The 27827-nt window shown below is 42.7% G+C and overlaps 1 protein-coding gene across 1 annotated transcript in view; it reads left to right on the forward strand.

Annotated features, from left to right (window-relative positions):
- Positions 1–27827, forward strand: part of STAB2 (stabilin 2) — a gene marked incomplete at both ends in the record, with an annotated part of 86696 nt that overhangs the window by 32890 nt on the left and 25979 nt on the right. Inside the window, 25 exons of the mRNA XM_084291293.1 lie at positions 1033–1095; positions 1895–1978; positions 3470–3556; positions 4082–4193; positions 5438–5618; positions 6621–6714; positions 7518–7676; positions 8064–8159; positions 8891–8986; positions 9996–10043; positions 12457–12593; positions 12947–13061; positions 14031–14108; positions 14284–14376; positions 14484–14591; positions 17014–17145; positions 18145–18270; positions 19665–19721; positions 21275–21370; positions 21891–22086; positions 22627–22722; positions 23683–23728; positions 24374–24450; positions 25969–26094; positions 26636–26709. Coding sequence (XP_084147419.1) covers positions 1033–1095; positions 1895–1978; positions 3470–3556; positions 4082–4193; positions 5438–5618; positions 6621–6714; positions 7518–7676; positions 8064–8159; positions 8891–8986; positions 9996–10043; positions 12457–12593; positions 12947–13061; positions 14031–14108; positions 14284–14376; positions 14484–14591; positions 17014–17145; positions 18145–18270; positions 19665–19721; positions 21275–21370; positions 21891–22086; positions 22627–22722; positions 23683–23728; positions 24374–24450; positions 25969–26094; positions 26636–26709 — 2577 coding nt within the window. The remainder of the gene's footprint in view (positions 1–1032; positions 1096–1894; positions 1979–3469; positions 3557–4081; positions 4194–5437; positions 5619–6620; positions 6715–7517; positions 7677–8063; positions 8160–8890; positions 8987–9995; positions 10044–12456; positions 12594–12946; positions 13062–14030; positions 14109–14283; positions 14377–14483; positions 14592–17013; positions 17146–18144; positions 18271–19664; positions 19722–21274; positions 21371–21890; positions 22087–22626; positions 22723–23682; positions 23729–24373; positions 24451–25968; positions 26095–26635; positions 26710–27827) is intronic.

Consider the following 27827-nt stretch of genomic DNA (forward strand, 5'->3'; position numbering starts at 1 on the left):
TATTACACTAACACACGCATATCCACGCAGCTGCACCTGAATACTGGTAATAACTGCCAGACTCAAAACAGGTTGAAACAGTACAAACGCATTAGTGTCCAGCACTCCTAAAAGCTTAACTGAACAAGAGCACTGCTTATTCATGGTTTCACGAAGCACGCGGGAGGCACTCCAGCTCCTCAGCACGTGCTGAGTGGGGGGACTTGGGCTGACCTCTTGGGCTGACTTGGTATGACCTCTGACCACTGGAGCAGCAGCTGTCCTCAGACATCTTCTCTACCTCCTCGCAGAGATCCTCACTCCCACAGCAGACTTGGCGGCAGGGAATATGCATGTGTGCTTCAGATGCTTCCATGCAAAAATGGTATCTTAGTCTGCTGCTGAATATGGGCAGAGGTCTGAAACAAGACATTGCACAGAAATGCAGACACGTTTCCCTGTCCCCATCCTATGGTGTGGCTGTGGGAGAGGAATTCCATCCTCCAGAAGAGGGAGGAGCAGGTACACATCATGGCTGAGACTATCCCAGGTGGAGAAAGGAAGCGATAGGTGATGCTGAGCAGAACTGAGTATCAGGGAGAGCAATGCCATCAGAGGCACTGCTTACATACAAGACAAATTTCAGTTGAGTCTCATATGTAGACAGCATGTACAGATTTGTGGTCTTCCTAGGAAGGAATAAAAATTCTTATAGAAGTTAAATATAGACTGCACCAGATCCTCTGACAATCTTAATTAATGTATTATACCATGTTGAGCAAAGGACACCCATTCATTTGTGACCATGGCAGTCTTCTGCTTAGGAGGCTGCCAGGTTCTCTTAAAGACCTGGCAGCCCCCTAAAAGCCTTTAAAAGGAGCGAATATTAGAGCCAGCAGATATAGCTGCTGTTCAGTTCCAGATCCATGCCATAACAGTTAAAATTCACAGGAAAGACATACTTAAAATTTACAATGTCTGTTGTCCATAAGTATGTGTCTCAGTAGATGTACAATGCCTTGTCAAATGAAAATCCTTACTGTCTCCATCTAGGGTATCTGTGCAAGCTGTTTCTCACATGCATTGACTCCCTGTCCAGCGGATTCAAAGCCACTCGTAAGTGACATTTCCTGACGTATTCCCCCCACTGTACAAAATGCATAGATTCCTCTGTGTTTTTTGCTGCTCTCCCAATACAGTGAGCAAAAGAACCAGACAGTAACATGAAGAACTGCATAAACATACAAACACAGGCAGTAACTTAAACTCTTTTTGGCAACAATCTGGCATCAGGTAATTTCAGCATTACTTTGCTGTGGCAGGATCCTTCATAGACTTCATAGCAGCTATGACTTTTTTCTCAAGTAAAAGATCTATTTAGGGTATGGTTTGGCAAAAGAGAGAGGTGAGGAATGAGAATTACTATGATTATGCTTTGAGAGTTAGTAAATGAAAAATAGAGGAAGGATACATTTAAATTAGGCCAGACATCTGTTAAAAATTTCCTTTTGATTAAGCATCCTCCCAGAAGTAACTGTCTGCAGTAGAAGCTTCAGAATGGACTGAAAATCTTCCATCTGCTTCCCTCTAAGAGATGCAAATCTGGCTGCATGTTCCTCCACATCTAAAAATTGAGTCTAGCTGTCACAGGAATTTTATTCCCCATGCTATAAAAATTCACTGGTAATTTGTCCTATATGCCATATTCAGTAATAACCACAGGTAAAAAGGAAAATCATATTATGAAAGAGATGCATGATTCGATAAATTTTAAAAATGGGAAAATGTGACACTATAACAAGGTGCTTTGTTCCCCAGTTAAATTATGTTTCAATATTAAGACTGCATCACACCACTGTACATTGCTTAGAAATACTAATGCTTCCTTTTTTTTTTTTTTTTTTGCGTATTTCAGCCTTTCTTAAAGAAGAGATGCATTATTGAAGGCCCAACCTTTCCAAAAACTGGCTGTGCTAGATACTGCAATATAATAACAAAGGTACACAGTTATGGTTCCTTAAGGTGGAATGTATGTACGTTTTGCAATGGGTTGTCTTTTGCATTGTGAACTTTCTTTTTGGAGTAGAGACACATGGAGATGTCCATGTACTTTCCATATCACTTTTCTACAGGTGGCTGAGAGCAAAATGCTTGCCTGTATTCACTCTGCTACCTGAAAGAACTGCTCTCCACAACACATGTTTACATCAGTACCTCCACAATGAGTTTTTTTTAGTTGCCATGTGTTATTGACAGCAACAATCTCATACTAACTGAGAGGTTTTCACATCAGGCTTCCAGCCAAAATGTGATGGTCCCATACAGCTTCACTCATGAAGAACAGCAGAGTGTGGGATCCCCGGTCCCAGCTGTTCCTGTCCCAGGACTTCACGTGCTGTTTGGTAACAATGAAGGGCAAACAATCCCAAAAACCATGCCTCACCTGCTCTGTTTGGCAAGCCTAGTCCTCACAGAAGCCTTTGGCCCGTGGCAGGGGCTTACACCTTCCCTGGCTCCCAGGGCTCCTAAACAGGCTACATTTGTAAGCTTTGAAAACCTTTTGCTAATTATTTCCTTGAATTACACATGTAAATTAGTTTTTTTTCTCCCTAATACAGTTTCTGTATTTTTGATACATAAGCAGTTCAAGCAGCCAACTCATGAATAGAACAAACAACGCATCCAGGAAAAACTTTTAGGGCTGTGTAATGTTTAAATCCCATATTGATGCACTGGGGGAAGGAGGAAGATCAAAGCAGCATGTCTAGCTTTCACAGCATCTCTCAGGGGTAAAATATCTCTTAGAGTTCTCCATCTCAGATGCAGAGGAGACAGACTGACTCAAATTGCACTGCACATCAGCAGGCAAATACGAAAGCACACACAACACAAGTGAACACGCAGATATGTCCGTAACCGGTGACAGGACATGCATATCTAATGCTGATGAATTTGGCAATAGCAATGGAGAGTATGCAGTGGTTTGCCTTGTCCCCCTCTTGGGCTGCCTATACCCCTCCTGGTTTTAACAAAACCACTGCAGACACAGATCGGGTTCAACATAAGCCTTTTATGAGCCAGCTACCTCAGCAGGCCTTTGCCAGAGGACTAAAACCAGATGGAGAGATGTCTTTTGTGCTCTGCCTCCACACAAAGGCTCTAGAAAAAAGGGTGCTTTCAATGTGTTGTGCAGTACCTGCCAAGGAAAAGCAACCTTGAAATGGCAGAGTCTGGCCCAGATGTAGAGGCCAGGCTCACTCTGGCCTCTTCCAGTCAGCCCAGAAAACAGATTTCATGCCATCTCCCTGTTCCTGCAGATGGTTTTTTTTTGTTTTTGTTTTTTTCCTTTAGAAACTGCTGCAGCCCCCAGCCCTGATGTCTCCCACTAATTGGCCCCCTGTAAATACAGGGTAACTCTGGCTCCACCTGTCCTGCTCGGAACAAAGGATTATTTCAGATGACAGGCAGCAGTATTTGCTTCATTTTGCAGGAACCGAAGTGTTGCAGAGGCTTCTTTGGCCCTAACTGCAGTCCATGCCCAGGAGGTTTCTCCAAACCCTGCTCAGGAAACGGGCAGGTAAGCACAGCATCCTGCAGCATCCTGCATTCACTCAACACTGCAGAGGATAGACTGTCTCCCAGAAGTCCCTGAACTCCTGCATTGCAGGAATTAGGGGCTCCGCAAGAGCTGCACACTCCTTTTACATTCAGTGATGGTGTGAATTTCAGGTTCAGCTATTCAGAGGAGGGAAAATGAATCAGTCTCTTCTCCAATTAACAGCTTCACTGGTCCCAATACGCAGCACATGCGCAAGGCTGGGGTTAAATGACCCACTGATGCTTTTACTTTGCACAGTCCAGGGGAACAATCAGGTCACTATTCTTGTTTTTAAACTGCAAAGGAAGGTAGAATACACTGCCACAGAGTATAACTACAAGCACAAGGAAAGCTTTTGCACTGAAAGATGTTTCATTAAAGCTGAAATTCTTCCTAGTGGTCTGTCACAGGCACGGTATGGACAGGCCTACAGTGTCTTCTCAGGGGAGGAATAAAGACTCATTTCAATTTATACATAAAGATCACCCCTCTTTTATATCGCAGTGCATGGATGGCCTGGATGGAAATGGGACCTGCATTTGTGCAGAGGCATTTCAAGGCTCACGCTGCCAGTTCTGCTCAGATCCTGGCAAATATGGACCTCAGTGTGACAAAAGTGAGTACAGCCACACTTCCTCCGCTCAAGATCATGGAATTTTTCTTTGGACCCGTGTAGCACTATGGCAGGAGGTAACTGCTAGATAAATCATCTGTCTAGTAGATAAGCTGGATGTCTCTGGGGCAGGTTCATTTCTTATTTCAAAGGGATACACGTAAGCCCAGAGTCAGTGAAAAATCTTCTCACTAGCTTAAGTGAGCTTTCTGTAAGGCTCATTGCTCACTTTATATTGTGTTGTTCCTTTCCTTTCTGTCTCTTTCACATGAGTAATTGAAAAGAAAATCTTGTCTATTCATTGCTGTTCTGCTGTTGCTCACACTTGGAACAGAATCTGCCTACAATGACAAACATATGCAATTTAAGAAAAACTAAATCTATAAACACATTGTTGTTTAGGGACACCTAATAACTATCCCTGCTAAATAATTTCTGATCTTTTGAATAGTTTATAGTTCTAGCTGTCATCTTTTATAAACTGTGTCAAACTATACTGCATTTTAGAGTCTACAGAACAGGTGACATCAAATATATTTATATTCCCTGTCTCCATAATTTTTTTTTAATCTTTTTGCCATTAAACAGCCTGTCATTCAATAAACACAGCTCACTCCAAGGTTTAGAGGTACATGGATAACAATGAAAAACAAGTTCTGTCAGAAGAGGTGGTATTGCCTAAACTCCAGTCCTGGCCAAGCAGTATGTGGTGGATTAACTAGTTGCTACTGGCACTTCTTGGGATTGTAAAAGCCTCACCTACAATGCCCACTGGGCATTGCTATGCCTAGCAGCAGCACTCAACCTATCCATAGCAGTGCCAGTAGGTCTGTGCTGCTACTTTGTGCACTAGTCCAGGCATTTCTGCAGTATGTAATTTGTAGGATTGTGGACTCAGTATCAGAAGGCTTCTTACATTGTTGAAACTACACCAGAAGTTGTGCAGTGAAAAAACTTTTGCCCTGATAGCCTAAAACAGTATTTTTTCCCCCTCTCTTTGAAGTACTTTAAATTTCATTGATAGATAAGTGCCCTACAAAGTCACCATAGATTTTAAATAGTTATCTAAAGAAGACACCTGCAAAGACACAGATACAATAAACAGTAAGTCCCCCCGATAAAGAGAGACTAAAAATACAACAGGTTAGATTCTAGAATAAAACAAGAATTGATTTATAAGAACTGCTATGTAAGGATAGATGCCTTTTCCCACTATTGAACTGCACATTTTATTTTATCTCTGGTAGAGTGCCTCTGCATTTACGGGAAGTGTGATAACCGAATAGACAGTGATGGGACCTGTCTTCCTGGATCATGCAGAAGTGGATACACTGGGAGACTCTGTGATAAGCCTGTTGTTCCCTGCGAGCCCTCCCTACAGCTCTGCCACGCACATGCAGACTGTCAGCTTAGCAATGGTGCAGTGAGGTAAGTCAGCAACTCGCATCTAATTAATATTAATGAAGATGCGGCTCTTTCCCACTTTCTTGATCAAAACCACACCTTGTAGCAGTACACAAATATCAGCCAATGAACTACTGCTTTGCAGCAAATAAGCATAAACATGCACTGCATCCATCTTCATTTACAAGACAGGAATTAAGAGTTCTCAGTGCCCCCATCCTGTACACTGTACTTACCACCAATCCAATAGATGCATATGGATCTGACCCTTGTCAGAAGGCTGCCTTCCTACTAACAGCTACAAGGGTTCTTTATTTCTGACCTACCCTTAGTGAATTAGGATTTTGAGCTTTGCTGAAAAACATTGAAACTCCCATGTGGTTTGGGGATAGATAGATTGATCCAATCAGCTCAAGTAGACTTTAGATGCCACAGGCTTGGACTGGCAGGATTGGTTACAAAACTGTTATTACAACAGCTACAACTTGCTTATGCTCACCTTCACTGTCACATGCAGCACATTTGCCTCTCAACGCAGTGCATTTGTAATGAGTCACCGTATGAAAGAGAATGTGGGATGGTGCATAACTGAGCACTTCAGAAATTCCCTCCAGTATGGTTTAATCTTGGGGATGGGGGGCCAGGGAAACAGAGGAGCTCAATCTTGCATGCACTTAAGGGGGAGCTATCTGCTGAGTCAATAAAGGAAAGAGCAACCACACCTCGTAATTAATTTAGAGCTATTAGCTCTCCTTTGCAGAGATCACATTAGCACACAATTAATTTCACCCCCCATCTTGTACACAGAGAACAGATCCCTCATTTGACTTAACCCAGTCACGTATTATTTTGGAAAAAAAAAAACATAATGTATGCACTTAAGCTATTTGCATTGTGAATCCAAGGTTACCGATTTTAAGCTGCCTATAAATAGCACGTTACAGTGGAAAACAATCCCTTCATTTTACAGCTGTCCTATCACATTTAATGACTCTTCCCTCCTCTCATCTCATTTCATCTCTATAGCTGCGTTTGCAAGCCTGGCTACGAAGGAGATGGCATGACCTGCAGCAAAGTTGATCCCTGTGCTACTTTATACCCAGGTGGCTGCAATATCAATGTAAGTTTGGGCTTTTCCCACAGGGCCTGACAGCACAGAAAAGCAGGCAGTAAACAAGGTTTGGCTGAAACTTTTGCAAAAAGCAAGTGTCACAATTTTTACTGCAGTTTTGAGTTATTTCTCTGATAGTGGCACTGCTATTGCTTAGACCTAAAGGCAGATGTCACCTAGCTGTCCTGAAAAGTGCCATGGAATTGCCAAGGTAAGCTGTGACACATTCTTGACAAAAAGCAGCAACACAGCTCTGTTTTATCCCACAGTGAAGATAAAAGAGGAATTTTACTTCATTTCAGAAGTGGCTACAAGACTTAAAATATTTTCATTTCATTACTTGAGTATGCACTACTTTAGTTGTTAGCCTCTCTCACAGGAACTGCTTGAAAGTCTGCATACGTGGGACTTTCCCTACAGCTGGCATTTCCTGATCCCTGTACACAGGCCTAAGGTCTGATCCCAGAGACATTAGCACACAGGGAATTTTATTTGCCTTCCTGTTCTGGGATCAGATGCTGGCTGGCTGTTGGCAGAAGCTTTGCCGTTTGGTCCCTGCCAGAAGCTCTCTGGATTAAGGGGGATTTGATGCTCCATGGTTTTCAGAGGAGGAAACTCTCCCCCGTTGTGCTGCCATAGCCAAGGGTCTACCTCTTTGCACCAAGTGTCAGCTTTTACCAAAGGATCACAGCATGGTCCCGCTGCTGGTTGATGTGGGCAGGCCTCCTCAGCCCAGCTGCTGCCCTCCAGGTTTGCATGCCATGGCCTGTACAAATGGAGTTGATTTTGTCTGGCCTCTGCACCCTCCCCAGGCTGAATGCATACAGACGGGCCCAGGAGAATACCTGTGTGTTTGCCAAGCAGGATGGACAGGCGATGGACAGGACTGCTCAGCCATCAACAACTGCCTGCTGCCCTCTGTGGCTGGGTGCCACGAGAATGCTACCTGCATCTATGTTGGGCCAGGCCAGGTAAGTCCCTTTGCATTCATTCCCACCTTCCACACCCGTTCTCTGGCAGTTTTGCTCTGCCAGCATTTTCCACCCTTCCCTTGTTCATCCACAAGTTCTCCCCTCCCTCATAGCCACAAACCCAATTCCACACAGAGCAGCCTCCTGCCGCTCTTATCCCTGTGCTCACTATGTGCTGTCATTCCAGCAGGAAATCCTGTTAAGTAAGCATGCCAGGTGTCACCTATGAAGGTCTTCTGTATATATTAGTCAGTGTCATTCCACTCAAGTCAGTGGAATGACTTCATGGAGCCATGCAGAAACACCAACAGATGAATCTGTCACGTCTAGAATATGTACACAGTTTTAATCATCATAATGTATCGCTGTCTTTTATGGAAACAACAGAATGACTGCAAGTGTAAAGATGGATTTCGGGGAAATGGAATTGAATGCACACCCATAAACTCATGCCTGGAACAAAATGGAAAATGCCATCATCTGGTGAGTAATAAGTCATTCCCTGAACAAAGCGTTCAGATAAATATCACACCTCACCTCCTGCACACACCATAGAATTTCCTTTCTATTTCAACCCTGCAATTTCTGCTCAAGATGGAACAAAGCTTTCGAAGCAGCGGTACAGCCACCAAAAATGCTATGTGAGCCTCATCAGTTTGGTGCATGCACTGAGCACAGACCACAAGGCCTGCTCCCAATCCCACCTGTACAGAAGGACTATCTCGAGCCCAGAGTAAATGCATGCTGCTTCTCTGCCAGCAACTGCAATCTGGATGCAACAGTCTGTGGAGATATTTACCTGAGTCACACATCTCAATGCGGGCATCTATCAGCTTTATCAGTATCTGCATGCAGTCAGCCTGCAGGCAGGACACAGGGACAGAGCTAAATCAAAAAGTACAGGGGAGCAGAGGATGGATCTACCTTAGTAAGGCAGAGGAACGGGGCTCTGTTTATCTAGGGATGAAGTAAGAAAGGGCACAGCAAGCGTTTACACTCCTCAACTTAGTAAAGGCGAGGGAGCTAACGCCCTCATCTGGTGGAGTTTGCTCTACAGGGGGATGAGCAGTTCCATGGAAGAAGGTACAGAGATACTTTGCTAAGGTTATGTCTGTATATGAACGTAAATCAGGAAGGGTTTACAGGCTATGCTTGCTCTGGAGTAGCCTCCTGAGTATCTCACAATATTTTTTTTCTGTCTTTCTGGTTCAAAGGCAACTTGTCAGTTTGAACCTTCTCATGGCTGGGAGTGCGTGTGCCCAAAGGGCTATGAAGGAGATGGTAGAACATGCTATGGAAATGCTGCAGATGTAAGTAAGACAATCATCATCTCTGAATACAAGACCTACTGCATGGTTCTCACACTGGATCTTAGCCAGATAGCAAAAACATTATAAACAGTTAGGAAAAGTATGATGCCCACCAGTGCTATCTGCAGGCTGTGTTCTTTCTGGAGACTCTTGCCTGATACAGAAATGATCTGTTGTGTTTAAAAACATACCTTGGAAAGGGGCCTAAGGAATCTGAGGATATTTCTTTAAGACAAATTTAAAAAATGCCAGCCCTACAGTCCTAACTTTGTAGGTGCTAAGCACTCACCCCTCAACTAGGAGTGATGGGCTCCCAGCTCTTCCAAAATTCTGCCTTGAGCTATGTCTCAGTTGAGACGGTCAATTTATCATGTTCAATCAAACCATGCAGACTGGCAGACAAATAAGTCTGAAACAAGTAAATTGGCAAAATAAATATGCATTTAACAGTATAGGAAAAATGAAAGTGTCAGCTGTCACTGTCATTGACAGTAATCTTACATGCCTCTTAGCACTATCTTAGCACACTTGCTCATAACATCATCTCTCTCTGTTTCAAGCACTGTGGCAGAATTAAAGCTCTTCATCTTCAAGATGATATGTAAGATGCTGTGCAAACACCAACCAAAACAACATATCTTTTTTAAATTCATTTTGCATTTTGTTAAGAAATTATTTGTGTTTAGATTCCCAGAAAATAAATGCTTAGCCTGAGGTCAGTATCCATTATATACTGAGGTCAGGTGTATCTAATTACACCTAATTACATCTAATTAAGCATCAGATAGCACAATTTTCAAAAGAGTTGTTAACTCACCATTCCAATTACCAGAAGCTATCAGCATTAGAAAGACATAAATGTCCTCCCTTTCATGCATACTGAAAACCTGCTTTTCCATGTCACATCAGCTGTGCCAGACAGATTACTCCACAAGGTACAGCAAGGGTACTTTGGTACAGCTAGTTAGAACTCATGTACTCATTGCTCTCTCTTTCTGTTTCCAATCAGGAGTTATCTACTCTGTCAGAAGCAGCTGCATTTAACCAGTGGGTTAATGTAAGTAGATTTCATGGTTGATATTTCAGCTTGTTCAAGTCTGCAGAAAAACATGAGCCTTTTAGCCTCTAGAAATGGGAACCCCAAAGCAATATTCCAATTCTACAGCAGAGGCCTCAGCTCTGGATAGGTACTGAAGTGCCTCTCCCACCAGTCAAAGGGAAACTGATTAACTGGTCCTTGGTTTATGTCTGAAAACCAATTTCTGATCCCAAATTCAAGCAGGCAAGAAAGCTTTGCAAGCAGAAGAGTTAGTTACAAGCCCACTTCCTGAGGCAGGAGGCTACCCAGGCTATGACCTGTTCTGTACATAGAGCTTAGTCCAGAGGACAACAGCAGGGTACAAGCAGAGCCTAAATATGCCACAAGGTATATTCAGGTCCTCCCATCTTTCCTCATGCAATAAAATTACAAGCAAGTGGAGAGGGAAGGCAATGCCTTACTATCCCTATTTCTACTGAGTCCCATGCTAGGAAAATGTGACTGTATGGCTGGTCAGTGTGCTGCTGCTACAGCAAGCAAGAAAGACAAAAAAAAAAAAAAATGACTTAGGTCCTGTAAAAAAAGAATCAGATTAACTTGTTTGGCTTTAGATCAGGGAAGAAACACCAACTTAGATTACCGCTGACCTTATTTTCACATGCTACAGGCAGCGGTAGTATTAGAGGTTCTATCCCACTGAGGTTGGCATTGGCATGAACAAAGATCAAAACCATATTCTTCTATGGAGTTTAAAACCTAAATATAAGAAGTATACAGAAAGTACATGACAAAGTGAATGGAACAGCGATACATTAATAAATAGCACAAGAAGCAGAAGTTATGGCATATTAGCTGCTTTCGTGCTTTTCAAACTTAGACTGCTCAGGGACAATTAAAGCACGTGATTACAACAGGGACCTCAGGGAGCTACTTGAAAGCAAGGCCACTGTGGCTAATTTAAATCAGTTATCTGCTTGGCTCCGGGCTCAGACTGTAGCACCAGCAGCTCTAAAGAGAGTGAAGCTAATGAAGCTAAAGAAATGAGCACAAAAGGAAAGGCTGCCCACCTGCTAATGAATGTGCTCTTTAGATAATGAAGCAGGAGAAAAAGAATCAGGGAGCAGATTCTGTATAATCTATTGAAACAGATGTGGAAATTTCTGCTATAGTTCAAAGAAATTCCTAATATAATGGTAGCTACAAACATGAGCAAGATAGGGAGGTATATCCATCTGTGTGGTTTTTAACTTCATACTTGAGCAGGAATGTGATGTTTACCATATTTCATAACCAAATATTTTTCTTGCTGGTCAGGAAGGATGAAAAAAGGAGGTCTGTTTCTATTTCTATATTTAAATATTTGGAAGGTGACAGTGATGCTAGCTAGAAAAAAACGTGATCTTAACAGAGACAAAGCTCCCAGATATTTAAAGGAGATAATTCCCTTCTTGACTTAAAAACCAGTATGGATATAGAAGAAACGTCCAGAATAAGCCATCTTCCAGGCAGCATACCCACTGTAAAAAGGTAGAATACAAGCTCACATGGCTTTCTCGAGTTTTACGGTATCAAAAATGGCAAGTTGTGGAGCCTGCAAAAAGTTTGGAGAACCTCATCTTCACCAAAACTGCATTCAAGACTTCAGCTCTCCTTTTCCCCCCACCCCTCTCAAAAAAAAAGATAATCCACACAACTGGAAAAATCCTGTCCAGTGAAGACTCCTTCCATCTGTAAGGCAGACACTGACATATGGGAGATGAATCAGTCCTTGCATACTACAGAGCCTATATCCCCCAGCTAAAATTAGAGCTGTCAGCAGCAAGCCCCACTGAAGTGCTGGTGGGCATGGATGTCCCTTGGACATCTTAAAAAATCCCAGCCACGTTAAATAGTCTTACTTCACATGTGAACATTGTGTTACGTGGGTTTCTCATTTCATGGATCACAATGCTTCTATCTATTAAGTAGTGTGGAGTGCTCTGCAAGAGCAGGTTAATTGAAGCTTTCAGTAACCAATAGTACTTGGCAGACTGATTAATTTATTATTTTTTTATTTTTTTTTTTAAATTCAGGTAGATAAAATAGATTCCAGGCTAGCTTTTGTGGGAGTTGAGTTCTCCTGTGTTTCATGATTTTAAAAAATAAATAAATAATTTAATAATTTAAAAAAAAAAAAAAAAAACAATTCTGACCTAAACTTCCCTGTTGCCCTTTAAATGCTGGCAATTTGTTATGTAAAATATAGACACTCATTTACCATTTTTGTACAGCTCTATGTACTTTTGTTCAAGTCATTGCTCTGTATAATAGTTTTTCCTTTCCAGGCCAGTCCCAAAAAACGTCATATACCCCACCTTGCTAAAAAGTCACGAGTTGCTATTTATAGGTCATCATTAAGACGAATTATTTTACCTGCTTTGCTTTCATGCAGGAGGCTGAGATAAACTCAGTGTTGTCCACCACCTCAAATCTAACTATCCTCGTGCCTTCTCCTCAAGCAATTGAAAACATGGATGAAGATGAGAAAGCTTTTTGGATGTCAAAGAGTAACATCCCAACTCTACTGAAGTACGCTAATGGTTTGGCTTTGTTTTTGATGAATTACTTTTCATTCCAAGCAAGTCTTTATTATGAAGCCACTACAGCAAGACAGCTCTTACATTTTTAAGGGAGGGACATGGGATATTCCTTCTAGTTACAGTGCTATAAATCTCTGTAGCAACTCCACTGAAAACAAAGACATTATTTGTATCATGCCAGAAATGTTTAAAGGTCAAGCTAAGATCAGAATATAGCTGAACTAGGCACTGTTCAAAATAATTCCTGCTTTAAACCACAGTTTTAGACACACCAAATGTATTTATCTAGAAAAAGAGAAATGAGAAAATACAAAACCTTAAAATCCAGTTAATTTCCTTTAGGTATCATGTATTGACAGGAGCTTACAGCTTTGCTGATTTCCAGAATTTATCGTCCTCTGATATGCTGCCAACATCTCTACAGAGCAACTTCCTACACTTGTCTAAAGAAAATGGGGTGAGATGACCTGCAAACCACTGTGGTACCATACGCCAGACCCTGACCATCACTGCCACCAGCATTTTTGTGTCACAAAACCATACAGACATTATGTACCTGTATTTTAAAGGCTATGCCACAAAATTAAAGGAACAGACCGATTAAAGGGGCCCTCTGGGAGGAACATTAACTTAGCTTTCCCCACAGATTTTCTCAGCTGAGATTTGTCAGCAGTATCATTTATTCCTAATGGCACGGTAGCTGCTGCAAACTCTGAACCGTCTCGTAGCAAAGCGGAAGCATAGTCCCTGCCCAGAACAGCCTGTGAACTAATTTAAGATAAAATGCATCAGGGAAACCCAATAACTATTTTTAGGGAGCTGGGAAGGTAGGAGGAAGTGGTGGTGTTGCACACATGTCTGCATGTGCAACCCGATAGTCCCAAACCACACAAAGGTATTTTTAAAGGTAAATAGCTACATCTGAGAGCCCTTCCACCTCAGCCTTTTTATTTAATGCTCTATGTCCTGAGGAGGATTTTCTGGAAATACATATGGCATGTTTAAGCACATCAGCCCTGTTATGAGAGGGAAGAGTTTTCCCCATTGAAGGAAAAAACATGAATGGGGTTCCTGAGGGACGCACAGACACAGGAGCATGTGACAGCAGTGGTGTGGACAGGAGCCCATCCTACCATGAGCAGGGGTGAGTGAACCAACCCTGAGTAACCACCCCAGTGTTACCCCATGGCTTTGCTGTCCTGCACATGAGGAGCAGCACAGAGTCCTCACATCACCCCCATTAACCCTTTTGCACTTGTTTTCCTGAGGGCAACCTGGCCTCTGGTCTGGCCTGGCACTAAGCAGGGCTGTGGTGGAGCCCCAGGCCAGTGTTTGGAAAGGTGTGGAAAGCCACAGCACAAAACACCAGGAAGCTGCAGCCCCCACAGTGCCAAAGCAAACCCTCTCTCCTCTCCTCTCCTTTCAGAACCTCACTGTCGAGGGCGCTCACATCGTGGCTGGCGACATCGCATCCACAAATGGGATCATACATGTTATTGATAAGGTATATGGCCAGGCAGGGAGGATTTGTTCCTCTGCACGGCAAGCAATGGAACATAGTCAACAGCTCTTGCAAAACATTACTCGTGTAGAATATTTTCTATTGCATCTGCTCCTTGCAGCTGCAACCATAGCACGTGCACATGTATTGACAGGGGATATATCTGCTCTTCTTCCAGGTTCTGACTCCCCTCCGAAGCACTGTCATGCCGAGGCTGCTGGCCCGCCTGGAGCAAATGCCCGATTACTCCATTTTCAGGGGCTACATTATCGTAAGCTTTCACACCTTGTTAAGTATAGAGGTTTGCATTTGAACTACTATCAGACTATCAGTGATCATCCTCTTTTGTTTGTTTGTTTTAAATGTGTTTCACAACAGCAATACGGCCTGGCAAACGAGATAGAAGCTGCAAACACATACACAGTGTTTGCTCCAAATAACGATGCCATAGAAAATTACCTAAGCGAAAAAAACATTTCTACTCTGGTACGTATTACTCACAGGATATTTCTTAACAACTCAGTTTCTCATTTCAGTGTCAAGTGGATGAATTGAAAGCATACAGAAATAGGAGGAGGGATTAGTTTTCCAGGAAACCTGTAAGTTTGTTTTTACCACCAGAGGAGATGAGAAGGGGTGGATCCACATGTATTTTCCTGTCTCGCTAGAGGAGCCTAGCTGTTTGTTCTGGGTTTTGTCCTTCTCTAAAATAAAACAACTCCAATAATATCCAAGACATTTCATCACTAGACTTTCCCATCTTACACCCTAAAAGGAGATCAGTACAGGAATGACCAGGAATAACACTGAAATTAATTTCCTAGGTGAACAAGTCCAGTCCCCCATCATCACTGGCAACACCATCATTAATAATGCCCGAAAAAATACTCTGACTCTTTCCTAGAACTAGTGAGACATTTGTCCGTGTCACTCCCGCTGGAACAGCATCCACAAGCTACTTCCTGCAAACCATTTCTAGTCCCATCTTACAAGCACTGCTGGCCATTCCCAGGGTTCAGGGTTCAGAAAAATATCTGAAGTTTTCCTGGCTAGAAGAATTTCCTCTGGCAAACCCGTTGCTGCTGCCCTCTGCTAGCAGCCCACACCAGGCTCATGCCCGACCCTGCCACCAGCTCCTCATATCAGCACAGATGTGGCCATTCCACCTCTCCCATGCCAGCCTCTGGCCTCACTCCCAGAGCCAGTTTATATTATTTTGACAGCACACCTCTGACCAGTTCATATTCCTTTATTCTGATGCCAGCATCATGCGTTAGCTGAAACAACTTCTGTTTCTCTGGCATTTATATCTTGACATATTTACAAGGCCAAATGGCCTTCTCAGTCCTGTGAGTCTTCTCCCAAGTTATGCTGTTTCCTGGGTCATCCCAGCTCCTTTCTTCACATTTGCTCCAGTTTGAAACTGCTTTACTGAATCCAAGTATCAAGAACCATCCCTTGCAGAGGAAGCTTCACTCATGACTTGCACAATGACATTAATACTTCCCTGCCCCTTCCATAAATACTCACCCTGTGCTCTCTCTCCCTACTTCCATGGTCTCCGTTTACAGCCAGGAAGCTGAGGAATACAGAGTTCAAATAACTGATCTCAAGACATTTACCTCCAACCAGCAGACCCATGACAGAAGTCCTGATTGCTACCTCATCGGAAGAAATCACACGTGATCAACCCAAATCTTCTCAAATGACTTTTGAACACTATTTTAGTTAGTTTTAATGATATCCTCATCACTATAAGAAGCATCTATAATAAATCTTTGAGAGACACATATGTAGCTTTAAGGCATCAATCCTGTCAGACTCATGTTGTGCACACACAGAAATTATTTTCATTTTCACTGCTTACAAGTATGCTTCTTCCATTTTTCTTCCATGCTCCCAACCTTGCGTGGTATAGTGATTTGACAAAGAAAATCACAAAACAACAGGAAGATGAAGTCTGCCTAAGCCTCGTTCTCTTTTTTTTTTTTTTTTTTTTTTTTTACAAAACACCTTGTGTTACAAAACTTTACTTCAGAGGGAGGAGCTCAGCACAGGAAAGAGATGCCATTTCTTGGCCTCTTAGGAAGCAAGGTTTTGTTCCGAGTGACTTCTTATTCTGTGGGTGATTAAATAGAAATGAAGATGGACCGGAGTTAAGTTTTCCTTCAAAGCATACAAGTCAGCAGGATTAAACAGGGTTGGACATTGATGGAGGTCTATACCTTAGCAGTTAGCTCTATTTTAATTGCCACCTTCCTGCCTGCCAATATTTCTGTGTCAAGCCTGTGGAAAACAAAATAGAATTGGTCCCAACTATGAGATGTAAAGGCCACTACTTCACCCTGTGGGCAAAGCCAGGCAATGTCACAAATCTTTCAGCCTGGGGTTACTTCACTCTTTCACACACCTCTGAAGGAGCCAAAGAGCAAGTAACAGTATGAATGTTCAAAACAAGGGGACAGGAGGCAGTGGGATTAGCACAAACATTCATTTTAAGGTTATTCAGGGTTTGCCTTAGGGAGAAGGAATGGGTAAGGAGAAGATTATGAAAACGTTCTTGAATGAGCTACTTTTGATATCAAATGTAAAGTTCAGAGTGTGTCCTAAGAAAATAATCTGATTAACTTTTCACTGCATCTGTCAGCCAGCCCTATGTCCAGACACTGCCAGAAACAAAAAAATCTTTGTCCCCAACAGTTCATTAGCCTTTTATCCCCCATAACCCGTAAAAGTTGCTTTATGACAGGAACGCAGACTCTGCACAGTAGAAAATATGAAATAACCTGACTGCTGGAGAGCTTCTCCATAAATTCAAGCAATTTTGCTCATATCCTTTGGGAAAAGTTTTCCCAAATAACTTTTCATGCTTTGTTATGTAACTCTGAATTTAATTGCTTGTTTTCAGGTTGAGGATCAAATCCGATATCACGTTTTGATAGATGAAAAGCTCCTGAAGAATGACCTGCACAACGGCATGCACAGGGAGACCATGCTTGGGTTTTCTTACCACATTGGGTTCTTCCTACACAACAACCAGGTACTGCTGTCCTCATTTGCTCAATTTCGTGGCAAGTAAGCAGCCAAAAAGAGCTGTGAACACCACATCAGCTTCTGGGATTTAACAGCACAAATGATGTCACTCATATTGAATGCCTCCTTCAGACCTGCTTAATTCAAAGTCACTCTGGAAGGGGCAATTGGATTTGATTTCAATTATGCTCTTCACATTCAGCATCGCTTCTTAGAAGCTACTGTGGTGGACATGCATCTCTAGCAGCCATAAGCTTGCATTATAAAGCAGTCATTAATCTGACTTCCAACAGCTATTAGAAACCTGCCTTCAGTTATAACACATGAATTCTATTTTCTATGGATTTACTCCGCTTGCAGACCTAAGAGCTCGAAGCACTTGGCAACAAATATGAATTGCCTTTCAGCACCACTCATGGGAAAGCCAACCACAGAAAGATTAAGCAACCCACCCAATTCTGTGGCACGGCCAAGAAGGGAACTTAGTTGTCCTCCCTCTCTGCCTCTGAGTTTCCTCTGGGCACAGGCAAAGGAGGACAGCAAAACAGTTTTGGTCCTGCTGCTTGCTCTGCAGAACCTTGAAAAAAACAGCTGCTCATGGGGCTGAGGGAGTGTGGGGTAGCAGTGAGATGCTGGAAGCCCTCCTTGAAGGAACAGCTGCCAGAAGGTCTTCCCTGAAGCTCCCTCATTCCCCACCCCCCCCAGTTTGGCTTGTTTTAGAATCCTTCGTCAAACCCTTTACCTTTACACCCCACAGTGGAAAAATCGGCTCTGCCAAATCGTGTTGCTAAAGATCTTCAACAGGTTCAACAATCTCATGTCTTCCAGTCCAGCAAAGCTCTTAAATGCATCAACTGGGATGTGTGCAAGTGCTTGAAGTTGACTGCACCCTTCAGTTTTCCTGAAGCAAGCCATATACACTGCTTTTTCTTTCACCCACTATCGCTCCTGTTACCATATAACTACAAAACATCTCTGCTGCTTTCTGATTGCATTTCTTTTGCAGCTGTTCATAAATGATGCACCTCTAAATTATGCAAATGTTGCAACAGACAAAGGAATTATCCATGGATTGGGAAAAGTCCTGGAAATCAAGAAGAATAGATGTGATATTAATGATACTGTGATCACTGTAAGTGGTTCTGTTTGTATAGATGCTTAAAGGCCTATCAGAGACCATAGTAAAACACAGCTAAAGCATACAGGATACATGACGCTATTTGCGAGAAAGGAGTGCATGCAGTTTCCACTAAGGATATTCCTAACAGAGTTTTGGCAACAGTAAAAACTGACTTGATTCTGCAATCAGTATACTGACTATACTAACAGCCTGGATAAAATAGAATACCACGGTAATAAGCCAGTTCCTAAGTTTTAATTTTTCAGTAAATAATTATGCACTATGTTGACACATCTTCTCAGTCAGGCCACTTATTTACAGAGTTGTTGGTGGTGGGAGCAGTGTAAAATATATATATTAATGGAAAATGGGTTCTTTTCATTCCAGATAAAGATTACCTCCACATATACACATGAACTCCTTGTGCCCTCTGAGAAAATCATTCTCCCCATTTCTTTTTCCTTTTACATATGAAATACAAATGGTTTTAAATTCCTACAAAGAATAAGATGTGGTTTCTTCTGACTAGCAGAGAAAGGTTTCCTTTGTCTTTTCTCATGAACAAGTGAAATGGGACAGCAAACCAGCAGCATACCTTCCTTTTTATGGAACACACAATAGGCTAGACAACGCGGACAAAGTGAGACTTGTGCTTTAGCTAAGGCATATTTTACAGGCACAAACTTTTGTAGACTAATACTTTTCCCTGGAATACAGCCCCATATTTTATAATATTTCACTCATGGTTTTTCCTCAGCTTTGTTCAGTTGGGCACTAGGCACAGTCCTTTACTTTCTCATGGAAAATTATCTTCCGTGCTATGTTTTAAATGCAGCAACACACTTCAACATACATTTAAGCCTTTCTAAAAGTAAGCACAGATTTAGCTAAATAGGAATAATACTAAACATTGTATATCAGCTATATACCATATACTGAGGGGGTTTGCAGGACCTGACCTTACAGGTGCAAATAATTCTAGATTATATCTGCATACACACATAACATAGGACCACATGAGATTTCTCTAAACTGCCATTGCCCTTATGCCACAAGTAAACCATATCCAAGCCTATGATTTGCTTCATATTGTGATTTCAATGGGTAGGTCTTTGGAAAGCATCACCTTAGCAGAGCGTAGCATAACCAAAAGAGCTTTCCCTCTCCTTTCCGTGGCAGGAGGCTTCCTATGAGCAATCCCTACAGACCAGGTGGTGAGGATGTTCTTCCTTATTGAGCAGTCCAGCTACTCTCACCACCTTTAACAAAGGTTTTATCCTGACTGTGCACCTCCGGACTCAACTTGGGGCTGGGGAACTATGACAGGAAATTATGCATTCTTCTATTAAATAGGCTGCCTGTAGCTCTACACAGACTTTGTTAACCACCTTCTATTTGTGTTTAAGGAAAAGTGCAGAATTTGCTCACAGCCAACAAGTTGTCCCCCAGGAACAAAAGAAATAGTAAGTACTTTATCATTAGAACTATTACTTTTTTTAATCAAAACTGAGCATAGATGCATTCAATCCTGGTTTTGTTTGCTTTATATGATTGCCTCAGTTTCAACAACTCATCATGGTTACTTTGGCCTGCTACATACTTTACTCACAATCAGTAGATTCAATCCACTCTTGACCTAAACCATCCTAGGAACAAGGAAGCAGACTCAAGAGCAGCTTAAAAACAATTGTGTCTTGAAAGAGTAGTTTCTAGTTTACACTGGGGCACCTGAAGAATTCCTTAACTGTAAAGGTTAGCTCCGCCATGCAAAACTATGAGGGAGCTGAGCATGGTCCAGTGTTTTCTACACAAGGAATTACAGCAGCAGCTTCTACCCTTCTGACAGAGTACAGAACGGCATGGTCAACCTGACCCCAGCACCATGCCGTGTGTTACGAACACACAGAGACTTGGAGGGTGTAAAGACTTCAGGTGCCCAGGTCCCACACATAGGAACTGTGGATATTTAGCAGGCCCTTTTCAACCACAAGGAAAGCCAGAGCCTCTTGGTGTCTGAATTGCATAGAAGGGCCTAGGTTGAAAAGGACCTTAAAGATCATGTAGTTTCAAGCCCCCTGCTCTGGGCAGGGTTGCCAACCACTACTGCAGGCTGCCCAGAGCCGCATCCAGCCTGGCCTTGAATGCCTCCAGGGATGCGGCATCCACAACCTCTCTGGGCAACCTATTCCAGCGCCTCACCACCCTCTGAGTGAAAAACTTTCTCCTAATTTCTAACTTAAATCTCCCCTGTCCTAGTTTAAAACCATTCCCCTTGTCCTATCACTAACACCACATGTAAATAGGCGTTGCCCCTCTCGTTCATATGCTCCCTTCAAGTATTGGAAGGCCACAATGAGTTCTCTTGGAAAGTCCCTTTGTTGGCTTATATAAGCATATTTTTCTTTATACTTGTTCTTTTTTTTTTTTTTTTTAATTAGACTAATTGTGTCAGTAATAGGATTCCAAAAGAGATCAAGTCCCATACACCCAATTAAAATAATTGGCTGGCAAAGCCCTACCAAAGTGCTCATGGGTAGAACTCAAACATGTTAACATTTAATTTATAATGAGCAGCTGGATGCTTATCTTAATCTTCTAACAAGCGTACAGCCAGACTGGTACATCTTCTCCTGAAAGCAAACTTCCCCTACTGTTTCCAGACCTGAAAGATAACATATTAACAGCTGTTTTTGCAGTATTTTGACATTTGGTTTTCCAAAAGAGAACTGGAAAGAACACGAAATGTTGCAGAAAGAAAGGTTGAATGGAAACTTTTTCTGAGCAGAGGCAATATTAGACATCTTTGCCACAGGGCACTTAGTTAAATTGAACATACATTCTCCAGCAAAAATCATTTTAACTAACTCATTTTTATTGCTGCAAGTATTTCCTTAGCTTTAATTGCAAATGTATGAGTCAGCGCACAGCATACATAATGTCAATTTTTTTAAAAACATTTGAAAGTAGCTGATCAATATTACACAGAAGTGCAGCTGTTTCTCCAATCTTCGCCCAGGCAGGGCAGAAGAAATACTGTGTCTTCTCGGAAAGCAACATGAGGATGTACACCATCCAGATCGGATGCCAGCCAAAGTGTGCTAAAACCATCATTGTGAGTACACCATTCCTGTCACAGGTTTTTCACCAATGTTTCCCATTAAAACTTCACCCTCCTCATAACTGCCTCAACACACACACAGCACATCCAGGTGGTCCCTAATGGCTGTACACAGAGGTCTTGTGTTCATGTGGGGACTCGATACAGCAGAGATCAGAAGGCTAAAGGCTGCTGATGGCTGGAGCAGGGGAAGGAGTGGGATGCAGGGGGAGTTTGGGAAGGGTAACACCATGTTTATCCCTAGCAATTCCTCCACCTTTCCCCGGGGTGGCAGAGGACACCCACATCCCAGCAAGAACTTGGGATGGCAGCCTGATCCCTGGCAGTGTAAGGAGCAAGGCCACAGACAGCAGAGCTCAAGCACTGCCAAAAACCCCCACCTACAGCTGCCTCCACCCAGCAGCAGTCCCGAGAGACGATGCCCAGTGGCCACATGCATACAGCCACGCCTGGAGGGGCCGGGGTCCCCTCTGCCCTGATGCTGCCCCTCAGCATGGCATTTCTCTGCCTGCAGACCAGGGAGTGCTGTGCTGGCTTCTTCGGGCCGCAGTGCCAGCCCTGCCCCGGGAAGGCCGGGAGCCCCTGCTTCGGCAACGGCGTCTGCATGGACGGCATCAACGGCACCGGCACCTGCCAGTGCGGAGCGGGGTTTGTCGGCACGGCCTGCGAGAGCTGCGCCGAGGGCAAGTACGGCCGCAACTGCGATCAAGGTACCGAGCGCCCCCGCGCCATGCTTGTGAGGGGGGTGCAAAAGGGGTGATGGGGATTGAAGGGAAATGATGAGGCATGCAGGATGCAAAGGGAAGTCACTCTGTTTTGTGACCTCCATGGCCAGCTTTCCTACATGGGGAGAAGTCCCATGTTAGGTCTCCAAGGGGAAGGTGAAACCTCCTGAGTCCTTCTAGCTGCATTCATTCTAGATCCTGGAAACCTACGTTGCTTTCAAGATAATAGACCATTCCTAAAAATATCACTAACTCCTTTTCTTTCCCTGTTATGGCATTTTCTCACTATTTTCTTGATAGAGAAGACCTTACTTAGAGACAGCGCCTCCTACACTGGCTCTTTGGAGGCTTAGAGTGGCATCCAGCATGAATAATCCACTTTAACACAGCTTTTTCACCAATGTTTCCCATTAAAACACAGTTTCAGTCCCTGTATTTGGGAACAGAGGAAAAATAAGCAGATTTTGAATGTAGCAGTTTTTGAATGCATTCTAAACACTGGTTTCCTCCCATCTCTCCCCACAGGGTGTGCATGCGTCCATGGGAAATGCAGCAGCGGGATCGATGGGGACGGCTCCTGTGAATGTGACATCGGCTGGAGGGGAGTGACATGCGAGAGTGGTGAGTGCCCCCTCCTTTGTCTTCTGGGGAAAGAAGAGAGCATTTCAGGAAACGGCAGAATTGCAGCAGTGACCAGAGCCCAGTGTCAGGTGTCCAAGTGACCAGAGCCCAGACATCCAGCAGCTTCCCATAGGCCCATGCTCAAGGAATTAATCACTGTACTAATAGAAAGTCAGCTGCTCATGAGACTTAAATGCCTTACTTAGCTAATTCTCTAGCTGTGACACCCTGTAGCTGTCCCAAAAGAACATCCTGTTTATTAAGGCTGTGTATTTTGCAGAGCAGAGTTAGCTAGCACATTCTGATCCTCAGGTCCTCCTTCCAAGAGTTTCGATAAGTTGATTTAGCTATACAACACTGGATATTAAATTATGTTCTTGTTAATGCAATAAAAATTAACTAGCAAATAAATCAGTTCGTCTTGATTTAATACAGCTCCTATACCCAATTAAATTATATTTAGACATAATTGAAATGTATTAAATATCTATTTCAGAAATCTGTATAATAAATTTTATAAACACATTAATAATAGCATTCAATATCTATTGTAAATTTGCTCAGGACAAGAACAGTAGTGAAAAGAACTTTATAGCTAATGCTGACAGAATTTCAGTGGAATTTGAGCAACTTTCAGTTCCTTTGGAAATCCTAAACTTATGTAATTAAGCCAACTATGTGCAAGACTCACCAAAGTAAAGGTAAATGGCAACAGGTGAAGTGTTTTCCTGACAACATACTGACATGCCTTTTCTTCAACATCACATTTAAATGGTACCTGCTGATCTGGAGAGAGAGTCATCTAGCCAGAGGGAAGGCCTGTTTCCTTGTGAGCAAGTGATTGCCTGGTGCAGGAGCCAGAAACTCCAGCTCTGCATGGTGGTCATATAAGAGTGGCAAACTAGAAGGATATTGACTTGTAAAGCTCTGATTCCTGTTTCATTTTTTTTCCTCTTGCAGAAATCAAAGAAGATGCATGTAACACCTCATGCCATACTAGTGCTAAGTATGTATAAAGTCTCCTTTTTTGGATGAGGGAGGAGAAAACGGGGATCTATTGCAAAAAGTATGGCCAGCCTTGCTCTTTCTGAAGACTTCTCAGCAACACAGATAACACTCATGCTTTTTAACCCCAGAGATAAGGGGCAATGTTAATATAATGTATTCAGAAATGAGGCTGAAATGTTCAAAAATGTGAGTGTTAGAAGGGGAAACAGATGAGATTTGGGGGCAAAAGAAAGTAAGACATCCCACCACACAGTATAGAAAGACATTTAAACCCACACTTGCATACAGAAGGCTAAACCTGGGGCACTCAGACACCCAGCCCATGTATATCAGTTCTGCTGTGTAAGTTGAGTGCAAACAAAATTTTGTGTGTTTTTTGGGTGAGCAGGATTTTCTGAGGTTCCGCATGAGAAAACAGGACAGCTGATAGCCCCAAAACATGCATTTTTAATACTTAAAATAACATATCTAAAACACTTCCAGAGAGCTTGGTCTGGCTGAGTTCATTTTTATGGTTGTCACTGCAACATACTATATGGTTAAACACCTCTTTATTTCTGTGCAACTTTACCTTTGGAACAGTGCAGAGCAAAAGATCTGACTTTTTCTTTTTAATGTCATCTGCCTCTTTTCATGTCTCTAGTTGCCTTCTCCTATCAAATGGGACTGCCTATTGCAAGTGTGCAGCTGGGTTCACAGGGAACGGGACATTCTGCACAGGCAAGTGGACTTTGTCTCCCTGTTGAAAAAGAGTGCCTGAAATGCACTGTGATCACAGTGAAATAGTGGAGCTGGTGAGAGATGAGCACTCCCCTATGCACCAGTTAAAAACAGGAATTGCTGCCAGTTTGCTCAAAGTGAGTGAAAGTGCAACAGGTGCAGATTCATAGCAAACAAAGGGCTCAAAACCTTCAAGTTGTGGGGCATTGTGCTAAGGGAGGCCAGAGAAGAGGGAACATACTGTGCACAACCCAGGCCCCATTGTTTGCAGAGTAATGAAAGTTATGACTTTTACTCCTTTTCCAACAAAGCCCAGCAAACAGAGACCAATTCAGGGTACAATAGCACTTCCAGCTATTGAGAGCCATATACCCCTGCCATTTCCTCAGCATTTTGAACTTGCACAGACTTCTGGGGTGATAAAATTGACTTCTGGAGCAGAGAGATCTGAGACACCCTCAGAAAAGGGCAGCAGCAGCTTATCCTAGCTGTCCCTACAAGAGCCTTGGATATCCAGATTTATGAAGTAGACTGTTTCCAGCTACAGTGGCTGTAATGTTACAGTTTCTTTACCTAATCTGTAACTGATTAAAATCCTAATGCTCTTGGGAACAGAAGAATATCTGCCTGAAAATGGCTGGCAGGGTCCTAATTGAAGACCTTAACACTCTTAACTCTAGCTGCTTTGATTTTTTCTTCTGGCACAAATCACCCAAGGCCATTTTAATGTACCAGTATGAAATCTCCCATGAACAGGGGGATGTAGGTCACCCAACAGGGGCTCTATGCTCACCCTGAAGAAGGATTCCCTGGCAAACACCTACAGAAGTCATCTCCCCAGGCTGGCTGTTAGAGCTGCTGGAACAGCCATTTGAGGTCATTTGGGGCAAAAACTAAAGTAATGTTTGAGCTAGTTCGATTCACACTGGAGATCAGAAGAGGCCCCCTCCCTGCTTTCTAGGTGGCCCAGGCAAGATCATTTTTTGAGCCTCTGACTCATCCAGGGCTGCAGAACAGCACAAGCTTCCATCTGAGTAAAAAACAGGACTTTTTCTTCACAGGAGGGCTGGGTGGTATCAGAGTCAAGACCTCCTGCAAGAAAAGGCCATTTGATCTTTGTACAGAAAAGGAAAGCTAAAGGAAAGCTTTGTACAGCTAAGGAAAACCTCCAAAAGCCTGTTTAATCTAGAGAAGAGTACAAAGAGCCCTTTTTTTGTTGGAATGTGCAGAATCATGAAATGGGAAGTTACCAAAAGGCAGTCCTGGATGAATTCTTGTCTTCCAGACCAGACATCTCAGCTTTTCTTCTTGCAGTAACAGATAATAATAATAATAATAATAATAATAATAATAAAATCAATAAATACGAGATAATAAATAGCTAGCACTAATGACATCTATGATCTAAATGAGAAACATTCAGAAGATTTCAACAAATCCCTTCAAGAGTTAGAGACAACTATCTGTAAGAAGCTATGTAAGCATATTGGTTTAATCTGAGCTGTCACCCCTGTTCAGCTATTGACGCTTGTGAGACCAGCAATGGTGGCTGTTCTGACAAAGCAGAGTGCAGAAAAACAACGCCTGGAAATAGAGTGTGCATCTGCAATGCTGGGTACACTGGAGACGGAGTAGTCTGCATCGGTAAGCATTCCCAATGTCTTGTATGTCACCAGGAGGGAAATTACAGGAGTGAACTTTCCTGTACATGGAAGGAGATCCGTGTTCTGCTCTGATCCTAAGTGCAGTTTCCTGATACTAGAGACCTTGGTGCCAAAGGCACCTCAACAGTCTTTCTTGCAGCACCACATGGTTAATACTACTTGACAAACCTTGTCATCCAAAGTAGCGCAGTGTTACACCAAAGTTAAGACCTACCTCTCAGCAAAGATAGCCCCATCACTAGCAGATTCATACACTCATGTTCCTCTGACCATTGCAGACTTAAAGACTGAGAGACTGCTGTACCATATCTCTCCCCAGGCATGGTTTTAAAAACAGACGTGTTTTAGCTTTTACCAAGGCAACTACAAGGCCCAGACTGATAATAACTAAATCAAATGACTTTCATTGATTCACAGCTGTCCAAAATCTGCATTCCTAGCATGCTTAACTTAAGATTCACCCTTCTTGGGTTTTCAGAAGTCGCTCATTTTTATTTTTTGCTACTGTTTGTTTTACAAAGAAATAAACCCCTGCCTGGAGAACAATGGTGGATGTGACAGAAATGCAGAATGCACCCAGACTGGACCCAATCAAGTGAGTACTTTATCAGCACAGGTAAATAAGACTGGCCAACTGCTTACAGTTGGAGGTGGGGTGGGGGAATATTCCCATCTCAACTTTGTTTTTAAATGGAAAACTGGGTTTCATACCAAAAATTCTGAAAAGTGTGTGCTTCCCTCAAAAATGTATTTGAGGGGGAATCTGCACAAACATGAAAAATTGGATGTCATTGAGAGAAATGACATTCTGTGATTCTATGAAATCCAGAACTGCAGAGGAAAGCAATATTATGCTGTCTCAAACAATTGTTTTTCTCCCTCGGGAGGTTTTCATGTGAAAACCTGTCAGTTTTAAAGTATTGCTAGACGTTTCTTTTTACTGTTATGGAATTTTTCCATGGACAGTTTCTATTTCAGACTAGCCCATCTCCCAACATAACTGAAGCGTAACACAAAGAAATAACAGAGACCGAATCACAATTCTGTTACAACAGTTACAAAATACCAGCACCTCCTTCTCCACTGTTCTGCAACTCCTATGCAGAAATACAGAGTATTCTCCAAAGAAAGAAGTGCAAAAGGGCTAAGGGGAAAAGGGTTAACAAGAAACAAATTGGCCCAGGCAATCAACTGACAGATTAGTGTTTCTATTTTTATACCAGATCCATAAGAAGCTGAATTCCCCGACTGCAGCACTTCCTTGTCGTCCCTCTACAGTTTCATATTGGTTAGTGAAGGACTGTAATCCTCCAGGAGGCACTGTACAGCCATATTTATTCAAGAACGATGCAGAAAACAGATCAGGAGTCAGAAGCCAGTTCCTGCCTTCCACTTGTCCAAGGACAGGAGGGGCAATAATCCCCATCAGCCCTTTTAGCTTGTACTGATCAATTAACTCTTTCCTTTGACTGTCATTAGTAAGTGAGCACATTTCTGATGGGAACACAGAACCATTTACTCCTTCCCTGGCCCTCTGAACAAGGCAACAAACAGCTATGTTCTTCCACAAACCCTCACTGGTAATAGAAGTTGTGGCTACAATATAAGTATTTATCCTTCCTTACCCATGGGAATACAGTTAACATGGGAGCAGTAACAACCTCTGCTACAAAATCCATCCCTGCAGAGCCAAGTCTATAAAGGCCAGTAAAC

Source organism: Netta rufina (assembly GCF_964035555.1).
Source record: "Netta rufina genome assembly, chromosome: 1".
NCBI lineage: Eukaryota > Metazoa > Chordata > Aves > Anseriformes > Anatidae > Netta > Netta rufina.